The 11,386-nt window shown below is 37.3% G+C and overlaps 1 protein-coding gene across 1 annotated transcript; it reads right to left on the reverse strand.

Moving 5' to 3' along the window:
* Positions 1 to 522: 522 nt before the first annotated feature.
* Positions 523 to 1,832, reverse strand: LOC142056480 (melatonin receptor type 1A). The gene has a single exon (XM_075091328.1). The coding sequence runs from the start codon at positions 1,701 to 1,703 to the stop codon at positions 969 to 971; it is 735 nt and encodes a 244-aa protein (XP_074947429.1). The 5' UTR covers positions 1,704 to 1,832; the 3' UTR covers positions 523 to 968.
* Positions 1,833 to 11,386: the final 9,554 nt, after the last annotated feature.

Consider the following 11,386-nt stretch of genomic DNA (forward strand, 5'->3'; position numbering starts at 1 on the left):
AAGATTGCACTAACCAGGCAAAACTGTCATCCCCACCCACTGTCCCTCTTAAATACATTAATCGTCTTCTCACAGAGGTTTAGATCTTCTGTACTGTACACAAGTGACAAATAATGGTCCTTCCTTACTTATGTTTCTAGGAGGTGTTTCCCCAGAAATTCCTCTGGGGCTCTTCCCGCTTTCGTGAACTATTGTCTCTTCAGAAAGAATGGTGGTCTATACTTCTCTTCCCACCCCTTCTACACCTTTTTTTAGTGCCCAAAAGGCTTGTGCTGATGAAACATGGCTCTTTTCTTTCCTTGTTGTTTACCCTCCTGCCCTCGCAGCTTTGACGATAATATTTCTCCTCTGAAAAGCTATTTTAAAATTGTGAAGTCAATTGAGAATACCATTCCTAGGAGGGCTGGTGAGGTTTAATCTCAAAAAAAATGAATAATCATATCCATGTTAGGAGCAAAACAATATATGTAGAGGTACGTATCAAAAATACTAACGAATTTTCAGTTACCTTGATTTCTCACTTCACGTTTCCTAATATATTTCATAATGGTCTGATTTAATTTTCTAAAAGAAGTTCTCAGAGGTTTTAGAATCAGGACCATAACCTGGCCAGAAGCAGCAGGCAGAAAGTAGTAGGAATAGTTTTGTGATTTCTTTTATTGGGCCAGGCAATGTGGATACTTCTGTTTCAATCTGTTTCTAGTTGTTTATCTGCATTTAATGAAAAAAAGTATCCATGCATAATTTTGTAATTCCCTCAAGGATATAATCGTGTTGTTATATGAGAGATATACCATTGTATAACAGGATCTGTATGTCAAGTAACTGGAGTTCCCAAATACCATGCAAGGAATTTGATCAAAGTGCTTTCAGTGTAGAAGAGATTTTTCACTATAATATTTAACAGTAGGTCTAACAAAACAGATACTTTATTTGGATGCTCTTGAGTGACAGTAAGATTCCCATTTTCAGACAGAGTCCACCTTCACTTGATTGTTGTTTGTAATCAATGGAGAAGGTTTACTTTTCATCCTGTCTCCCACATCATTAGAACTATCCTGGAAAAAAACTTTTGCTGTACAGAAAGTGACAATAATTCTTTTGTATTCTCTTCTGAAGTTCTGGTTCAGGAGTCCATATATGATAGCATTAAGGCAGCTGTTGAAATATGCCATGTAATAGCTAGATACAAACAACCACTCTGGAATCCTAGGGGTTATAGTTTCAGGATTGACAGCCACAGCAAGGCCTATAAAGTTCAAAGGAGCCCAGCAGAATGCAAATAGTACAAATACCACAAACATGGTTACAAAGTTTCTGAAGTCATGTGGTTTTAGTCTGGGGTTGTTATCTGGTTTAACCCTTCGCCTTACCTGAATAACCAGGATCCATATCCTCAAGTAACAGAAAGTAACTATGGCTATGGGAAGCAGGAAATGGAAAAACACAACTGCTATTGTATATGCTGAGCTCACAGATTGTGCAAATGTACATGAGTAAATCCTGGGATCATATTGTAGCGATCCCACAAACAGGTTGGGCACAATAGCAACAAATGTTAGGACCCAGATAAGAACAACATAGCACAATGAATTCTTGTCGCTGTACAGCTTGTCGTATTTAAGACTGTGGCAGATATAGCAGTACCGATTGATAGCGATGCCTGTAATATTGAAGATGGATCCAATGACACTTAGGCCCATCAAGAAGCCACTAATCTGGCAGTGAAGGTATCCCAGATTCCATCCATTGTGAAATACAGATGTGAGGACCAGTGGATATGGGTAGATTGCTACAACCAAGTCTGCAACTGCCAGGCTTACAACAAACACATTTCCTGTAAAATAAACATAAAAAAGCAAGTATTAGTTTTTCTTTTCTCTTTTCTCCTTCTTCTGCTCTCAATATATTTTCCTTAGCTGCTGATTCTCAAAACTATTTTTTTAATATATATTTCAAATATCTTAATATGCATATTCTCTCACTAATCTTATGCTTTAAATCACCAGGTAGAAATATTAAACCTGTAAACACCTACAGCGAAAACCATAGAAATTATATGGCTCAGGATGCTTTTTTTTTGTTTGTTTAAATTTTGCTACATGCACAAAGTACCACATTTGATATTTATGCTAGTGGCAGCTGGGACAAATGGCCTCAGCGACAAGATTGCAACACTACTTTTCATAGATTTTGTATCTGGATTTATAAATATCTCTCTCTTGATGATGTCTGTAGTTGTTTCTTCTTTTGCTCGGGAATTCACTGCCAGACTGAAATATGCTTATCCTGAAGGCTTTGGCAGAATTCCAGATCATTTCAGCACAAACACCAGAGCTCCTTTAAGCAGAAGACAAGGGGAAAAAAATATTGCTTTCGGTATTTACCCTTGACATAGTCACAAGTGATACAAGAATGGATAGAGAGACTATATGAAACTCAGAGCTCTGTGTTTATCTTATGAATCAAGAAGTGGAAAGTAAATGAAAAGTTGCTGTTGGCAGGATTTTTTTTCCCTGCCCAGAATATTGCAGGTTTGATGAATTTTCACCATATAAACTCCAGATGGGACAAAGAACCAGGACACTTATTTAAATGTCATACTTAGAAGAACCTTATTTATATTTGTTTATAAATTTTCTACTTCGCTGGAGACTGTCCATCCCGCACTTCTCTCTGCCATCCACTGAAACTTCTGGTGGTGCTCTCCAGTCATATTGCTAATACTATGGTTATTCACCCACTTGAGTCAAAAGATTCAGCTGTAAGAACAAAGGTAAAAGTGTGTGGTGTTTTTTCCTTTGCTGAAAGATAGGTGGTATACTTTTCTCTGAATAGTTTTAGAAACCCTGTGCTTTGGGAACAACTGAATCTAGGAAGAGTAGGCACTCCGTCTCTGAATCGGCCAAATTTCAGTCTTCCACAAACTGGTGTGTCATGGTTGTCCCAGCTCACCTTCTCAGTCGGCTGCTGTAGAGTGACAAACTGAAAGTCTTGGAAATACAAGCTGTTTCATATGGAAATTGAAGGCTAGCAGGACATCCTGGGAGCCTGTCTTTTTAACAAGATCCTGAGCTTCGAAACCAAGTCCCAGGCTATCAGCTCACGGTTAGCATGTCGGCTGGATGACCAAGGCAATGGGTAGAAACTGCCTGGAAACAAGATACCTGCTTGCAGAGAGGACATTTAACCTGCCTTTCAGGAAGGGTTATCTTCAAAGTTTACTTCAGATACATTTTCCTTGTGAGCACAGAAAATTTGTCATTACGATAAAATAGAAAATTCAAGTAAAAATTTATTTGGGTTTAATATGTTTGTTGCATATTTTCAGGCTCTGAAGATGGATCTGAAATGAAGTTGAGCCTTCATATGTTATATAATACACAATTTAAAAATATCATCCCAGATTTAGGCACCCACCATTAGTGGAAAATATTGATATTTTATGGCATATCGTGAAATTAAACTCTTCTGTTTGTGGAACAGTTGGTATTGTAGAGGTGAATGTATACCATAAAATAGATATATGAAAAATTAGTTTTTATCTTCAGAGTTGGCTTTGAACAGAATGGTATAAACAAAGCCTGAAGCTCCATACTGAACCATTTTTTTAAAAAGCCACAAAATAAAAATCTTGAATATCTCTTCCTTAAACAAAAAGCATTCATTCTCTTTTGAGAGTGAGATTACATTGCTGTGAAAATATATGCTTTATGTAACTAAAGAATGCATTAGTGTACATTAACACCAGGTAGCTGAACTGAAGAGGTAGTGGTTGAATTTCTTGCCTTTGACATAAGTCAAATAAACTTTAAAAAGTTTAAGCAAATGATGTGCTACAGATATATGTGGGAAGAAAGAAAATCTACTGGTAACCAGCTTTAGCAGGCTATTTTGTTAGATGCAGTCTAAAGCAAAGTTCCATTAAACATTTTCACCACACTTACTGAAAAAGACACCTTTCTGCTCAGCAAATACATACCAACATGAGACCTACCTGCTGAATAAAAAACTGCATTAAAGCGACAAACAACAAACAAGTGCTCTCCTAGAAAATTTGACTTTTCCAACATAAACTGCAGGTAAAAAATGTTACCCTGACAGATTATTAAAAAATGTTTATGGGATTCATTTTCATGATGCCAAAAAGAATATAAGAGCATCAGATAAGAACTACATGGTGTGGTTGTTTGTATCAGTAGCAACTTGTGTCTGCATAACATATAGAAATTACTATTTGGGTTGTTATTCCCTACGTTTAGTGCTAAGTATGTCCTGAAGTCAATGAGAATTAGAAAGTTTCCAGAAATTTCTAGCAACTTAAGTGCAGAATATTAACCAAAAAGAAATTACAGCTACTTAGTATAAGGGGTGCTGAATGTCTCCCATAGACTTCGACTGAAGGGCTGAGCACTTTGCCAGCAGATGAAAAAGGACAAATTCTCTCTTCAATTTTAGAATTGAGGGAGATGTGGTCTACAGAGCTCTTTCCTCAAGTGCTGACACCGTGAAGCATTTTACCTCTCCCAAAACTTTTAGCCTGGCCAAAAAAAAAAAAAAAATTGTAAAAAAGGGAAACAGCTTATCTATGGAACAAAATAACAATGTTTTAAAACATTAGGGACTCCAGCTAGAATTTTTCCGTACTAAGGAAATCTGAATTAATTTTAGAGAACATCTCAGTTTTCTGACAACATTGGTAAGGCTACTATTTCTCCTCCTTTTTTTTTCCAAGATATTTCTGTGCCTTTTAATATTGGTTGCTAGGTCACTATTTCTGTTCACCTATTTCAAATTATTTCCTATATAAATAATGTATTGGCTTCTTACAACAAATACTTTCCTGACATCATCGAGTTTTCATCATAGTGCTACATTTTGAAGTATATAATGTTACATTTCCTGTTTATGCATTAGTGCTTCAGGTTGCATCAAATTCAGCTAAGAAGGATTTAGTCTTTATGCTAACTGGAGATGCTTTTGCTTTTAGGTTCATCAACTAAACAGTTCATGCAGCTATCATTGAAGTCACTTATGAAGCTTTTGTTTCAGTGGCCATCAACTCAGACCTCTAACGTGTACTTATTAAGTATATCTTTAGCAAAGAGGATAGTGTAAACATTTACAGTGTTGGACCAGTTTCAAGATTGAACTTAATTTCTAACTACCAGGTCCGTGCCACTCTTATCTACTGTCTTTTTATCACCTGTCAGATATTGCCAGGTATGCTAACAGTCATTTCTGATTGTTTCATAATTAGGCTTAATTAACAGGATGTTTTGCTATAAATTTGGATCAGGTTTTCTAGCATTTGTGATGTATTCAAATATCATATTGCCAATATTGTTATGTCCACAGTTTTTATATATTTAATGGCACCAAAGTTTTTATTTATATTTTAAAGCACTGGTATCTGATGACTCGAATACTTCTACTAATTTTCTTCAAGGATAGTTTACAGAAATTTTTTTAGCATTTTGAAATGTTTCTCATTAATCCAGCTCTTGCTCAGAATGTTAATCTGGGGTTTTATGCTACTAGCTGAAAACAAGACTAAGATTAGGTGCGTGCTAGTAAATGCCTGCAGCAGAAAACTTAAATGTGGTACCTCATAACTGAGCACAGCACTGTACTGGCACATTTGCAACTAGCAAAAGTGACAGCATTGATAGATAGCTGGCAAAAACACCTGGTTTAGAAAACTAGTAACTCCCCTTCACAGCTGAATGGTAGGCGTAAGTCTCTGATTCTAGAACATAAGATATCACATGAAATACTGCAATGGGCTAGTTTATGACGAAAGCAAAATTAGAAGGCTAAGCATAGTATTCAATACTATATGCTTTGTTTTGCCACTAAGAGCTGAACTTCTTCCTTAGAAAAGCATTTTGTTAGGCCTTTGCTTTTCTTATGGCTGTTTCCATACACAAAATTATGTCTCAATGACAAATATTAACACTAGATTTGTTTCACATTCCGTGAACCTTTTTGCCCTGAATGTTGTTCCATAGCACCGGTATTTCACTTTTAAAACATCACAAACTACAAAATCAAGGAGAGAAAGCTGGTTTTGTGAGTGCCTGATGCAAATTTAATAAAATATCCTTGTTCATGTATCTGGAGACAGAGCTTGGCTCTACAGGCTCAGTAACCCTTCTCCTTGGGACCTCAATGAGTCATAATGTTTTAAGAAAAAGATCTGTCCATAATCTCTCTAGAATCAATCTAACATTGGAAAGTTGCTGTACAGTCTGGGATTCCACAAAGGTCACACGGAATAACAATTACTAAATACCTGTAAGTGGGCTCATTGACCACTATTTCTTAGGCAAAACCCCAAAGCCAAGTAAGGTTACCCAGACAAGCAGTTGTGCAGACAGTCCCAGTTTCACTGAAGGAAGATTTTAAAGGTTTAAGAAACTAACAGTCCTTGCAGCTCAGCATCAAAATAGCACAAAACAGCTGAGCAAAAAATGTAGGAATAAATATTACATAAGCTCCAGTTACTCCTGGGAGCTTCATTCACTTTACAGATCGTAATATCAACTCCCTTAGATCTGAAAAGTCTATTTTTAAACTAAAGGCACTATTTATAAACCTGGCCTGAATCAAGAAGTCCACGTGCACATTAAATTTGAATAGCGTGATGGGCCTATGGGTTTTACTTCTCATTAGCAAATTAACCCTGAAGCTGCAGGTGGTAATGCAGGGTAATTTGAATGGCTTAAAGCCCACAATGAACCTTTTAGCTTTAAGTACATGTAGGAAAACCTTTCCCCTTACTTTTAGGATTAAAAAAGACCTTGTATGATTTAGTGATTTTCTTAAAAGCTCATTCAAATGTGCAGCTCTGTCACAAAATAGAAGGGATTTTCTGACCCTCTATCATCTAGTTGGGACACTAATGAAACCAGCTGTGTAATTACAAATATGGCAATTGCCTATAGCTTTAATGATACCAGGCACGTAGCTTGTGTGCTGGTTTCGGCTGGGATAGAGTTAATTTTCTTCATAGTAGCTACTATGGGGCTGGTTTGGATCTGTGCTGGAAACAGTGTTGATAACACAGGGATGTTTTCGTTACTGCTGAGCAGCGCTTACACAGATTCAGGCCTTTTCTGCTCCTCACACCACCCCACCAGCCAGTAGGCTGGGGGTGCACAAGAAGCCGGGAGAGGACACGGCTGGGACAGCTGACCCCAACTGACCAGAGGGATACCCTACACCATATGATGTCATGCTCAGTACATAGAGCTGGGAGAAGAAGGAATAAGTTTGATATGTTCAGAGTGGTGGTGTTTGTCTTCCTAAGTAACCATTACATGTGATGGAGCCCTGTTTTCCTGGGGATGGCGGAACACCTGCCTGCCGATGGGAAGTAGTGAATGAATTCTTTGTTTTGTTTTGCTTGTGTGTGTGACTTTTGCTTTGCCTATTAAACTGTCTTTATCTCAACCCATGAGTTTTCTCACATTTACCCTTCTGATTCTCTCCTCCATCCTACCGAGGGAGAGTGAGTGGCTGTGTGGAGTTTAGCTGCCGACTGCGGTTAAACCAGGACAACTTGTTAGCACCGAGGAGAGAGTATTAAATATTTACGGTTTAAACTCATTTCTAGTCTTAGTAAGGTAGACAGTCTGAGTGTCATAGACAGTTCAGATACTGTAATGACCTAAGTAACCTCAACTTTTAACTTCAGCTGATAGAAATTCAGGGTGCTGACTCTTACATGTCTGGATGCCTGGAGAACTACATAACAGTATATTTGACAGATATGGAAGAATAGATTTGTTAAAAACCGTGTTATCAGAATAATCCATATTGTAATACTTTATTACAGGGTGCTGCAAGTTGAAGAAAGTTTGACATATTTAGCAGATCATAAATAAAAAATCATACTGATGCACTCTGAAAACCAAATGTTATACTGTATTTAGATTATAATAATTGTCATACCGAAACTTCCAGTGAAGCTGCAGCAACAGTTTAATTTGAAATGCCTATGCCATCTTCTGGCCAAGAAAATTAGATGCATGAAAGAGTAATTGGCAGAAAATGGTAGTAAGGAATTATATAATACTCAGAATATGAGAATGGAGGATTTTGTTATCAGGTCCAAATTGACTGTAGCCAAACAGTATGTAGATGTGATTAAGTGGTTTTGCAGATATGCTGAATGGCATACAGTTTTCTGTGACTTTATCACCTAATATCTTTTTCTGCAGTCCCATGGCACACGTGTGAGCAAGACAGCTACTGCTTTCCTTACAGTCTAAAAATACTTGTCAGTGCTATTCTTGGTGTCTCAGTCATGAGAGGAAAGTGATGTGAGTTTTACTGTCAGGCAGAGAAAGGAACTGAATCCATATGCTGGATGAGTGCTACAGACTTGGGGATGTACCTTGCCTCTGGCAGTTTTGTATGACCTGTTAGGGCTGCTTTGAAAATGTCTCTTGTATTGGACCTCTCACATGATATGAATACTTAGTTTGTACTAGGCAGTAGATTTAGTTGGTGCATGGGATATTGGATATCTCAGTACTGGCAAGACTGAGGTATTTCTGGGTATGCTCTCCACTGGATGAATTTGTTTGATGTGAAATACAAAGCACCTGAGAAAAGCAGCAGTAAAGAAAAGGCCTAGACTCCCATTGCACATTTAGGCACCTAATGTAGGAGTAGACAGGAATTGACTGAAAATATTTTGTGGACCTAAACTTAAAAATCTAAAGGTGGTCAGGGTTTGGGTCTTTCTGAAGGATGTTTAAGAGTGCAGTTTTAAAAAAGGACTTTAAATAATAGCAGTCGGAGCTACCAGTGAATCTCAAGATACACTCATCTTTCTGCTACATTATGCAGTGCCATGAGGCTTTGAGCCTCTACATAGTAAGTTCATGCCCAAGATATTTTACTTTAGAAGCAGCAGCAAATTGAACAAGACTTCTGTTCTTTTATGGAAACCTCTAAAATTTTATCATAGTACTACCTAGATAATATATATTTACTTTGGTAACAAGATTGTATTAAACTGGCACTGTCATACAGTTTTGTAGTTTTATAATACAGAAATAATAGCTGAAAGTGACTCTTGTTAAATAAGGAGTCCTGAAACTGAGGAATTCAGTTTTTTAAATGCTTCATTGAGAAATCTCCAGTAGATGTTGATAAAATAAACAGTTCAATTTTGTTTGACAAAAGTTTGAAATGCAATATGCATATCCTGATATTCAGAATGAATATTGTGTAGTTAAGTGCCCACACATTCAGTGTGTAAAGTTGTTTTTTCAGTTCTGTGGGTGTTTTTCACCAAAATGTGAAGTCATGACAACTAATCTGTTCAGATGTAATTTTGTTTAAATAATTCTTAACTTAGTTTTTTTTGCCCACCCAGCCAACAGTGAAATAAGAAATAACATAAAATACCAAGAAGGGTTGTAATGACATTGACGTGAATCAACAAACCCTGCTGTCTTGCAGGTGGAAGTTAGGAACCAGGGTAGGCAGACATAATGGTGGATGTCTCAAGTTCTGCAAGCCTGGTTTTGGCTCTGGTATCTGCCTGGACTGTTCTTTCTACAGTTCACTGGGCTGGTGTGTTCTCAAGGTCAGGACATCTATTCCCTTTAAACACCAGCCCCTTCTACCGTGATGACAATATTTCAGAGACCAAATAGATTTGCCTGAGTAACTTATCCACTTTGACAGAAGGGAATTATATTACCACTTCTGATTTGATCTTTTCTATCTCTAATTTCTATGATTCATTTGGGAAGAAAAAAATCCTGCAGAACAGCCTGTTTTCCAACAAGGTATCGCCTAGATGTTACAGAACACTAAAGTTGTCATCACAGTTCAGCAAGCTGTATGAAACTGATTAGAATAACAATACTGCTGATGTCAGAGGATCATGCTACTGAACTGCATCACAGCAGAATCAGCGTAAAAGTACTTCTTTCCCCCTTCAGCTGTGTTTGCATTAGAGACTGGAAATAATTGGAAGGACAAAAATGGTCCTATCACAGAGCTCAGATAAATAAAACTAATAATACAGTTCAGAGACTAAAACAAATGAAAGGGAAAAACAGGAAAAGGCAGAGAGGGACGCTTGTGAAATATAGTTATGTTTTGTATTTGTACAATATATCATAGACCAGTCAGGATCAGGGCTAGAAAATAGGAAGATACAGCCTATTCCCTTCCAAGTTCTAATATGTATTTTGAGAAAACAAGTAGGAGAAAACAGGAGAGTGAAGGTGCAACCATACAACTGACAGCAGACTTCTATGCTGTATATAATATTGCAAACATGAAATCCCTTTCCTGAATATCTTTGAAAGTCGCTGTTTTATGTAACAGGATTTTGTGGCTGAATTTGTCCATAGAATTATTCATGGGAAGAAAAAGAAGTTAAAAAAACTCTCAAGCGTACAACATAATCCATTTTCTTTCTGACATGACTAATAACAAAATAGGTGGTCATTCAGTCAATCCCACATTTAACTACAGAGTCCGCAGTAGGCAGCAAATGAAATGAGTTCTTAAAACAGCCTTCCCAGTTCTTTCTACTAAAATCAGCAATGGTAGGATATCTGCCAGGAAACTAGAAAGTAGCACTATAGAAAATATCACTTACAGATAGTTCAACGCATGTGTATTTACTCTCTTTTCCTCTGTCCATTCTCTATTTCTCGATTCCTTTTCTTCTTTCTCTTATGTATTCCATCACCCCATGTCTTTTCTCTCCTTACTGCCTTACAACCCAAAATCTTTTATGTTTCTGACAGGAGCCTTTTTCCTCCCTTCTTTCCTGTCCTTTCCTCTCTCTGTTTGCCCAAGTTCCTTAAAAAAGGTGAGAAGACACAGGAGACTATCATATTACACTCCCACCTTAGCAGTTTGATTTTTAGGGGATATTCCATTGTGTCATTGTCAAGACCCAGCTGCCTCCCATTCTTCCTGCCTCCCTTTCATTTCTTCATTTTCTCTGTTGTGTTACAGCAAAAATCCAGAAGTTGAACGGTCCCATACCACAAAGGGGCAAGTGAAATCGTGTCAAGTATCATAGGGAGTTCACTAGAATAAGTGCTATTTTAATTGCAATATTAGTGGGGTTTGTTGATGAAAGTAACTGCTGGTAAAAAGAGCTCCTGCTCTTCTATGGTATTAGAAATGCATTTAGCACCAGAAACTAAAGGAATGACAAAGAAGTGGAACTTGTATATGCGTGGCAGCAAGGCCAAGAATCTTAATACATGTCTTCTCCAATATTTGTCTATTCCTTTTTATGAAAATGAAATGGGAAAATAACAACTCTGGATTAAGAGAGAGTGAAAACCACATGATGAGTAGCTCCTTTCCTCTGTAAAAAGTTTTATAAACCTTAAGA

This window comes from Phalacrocorax aristotelis, chromosome 4 (assembly GCF_949628215.1).
Source record: "Phalacrocorax aristotelis chromosome 4, bGulAri2.1, whole genome shotgun sequence".
Lineage (NCBI taxonomy): Eukaryota > Metazoa > Chordata > Aves > Suliformes > Phalacrocoracidae > Phalacrocorax > Phalacrocorax aristotelis.

Bases quoted from the DNA above. Each gene is read 5' to 3' on its own strand.
- LOC142056480 (XM_075091328.1), bottom strand. From the start codon at position 1,703: ATGGGCCTAAGTGTCATTGGATCCATCTTCAATATTACAGGCATCGCT.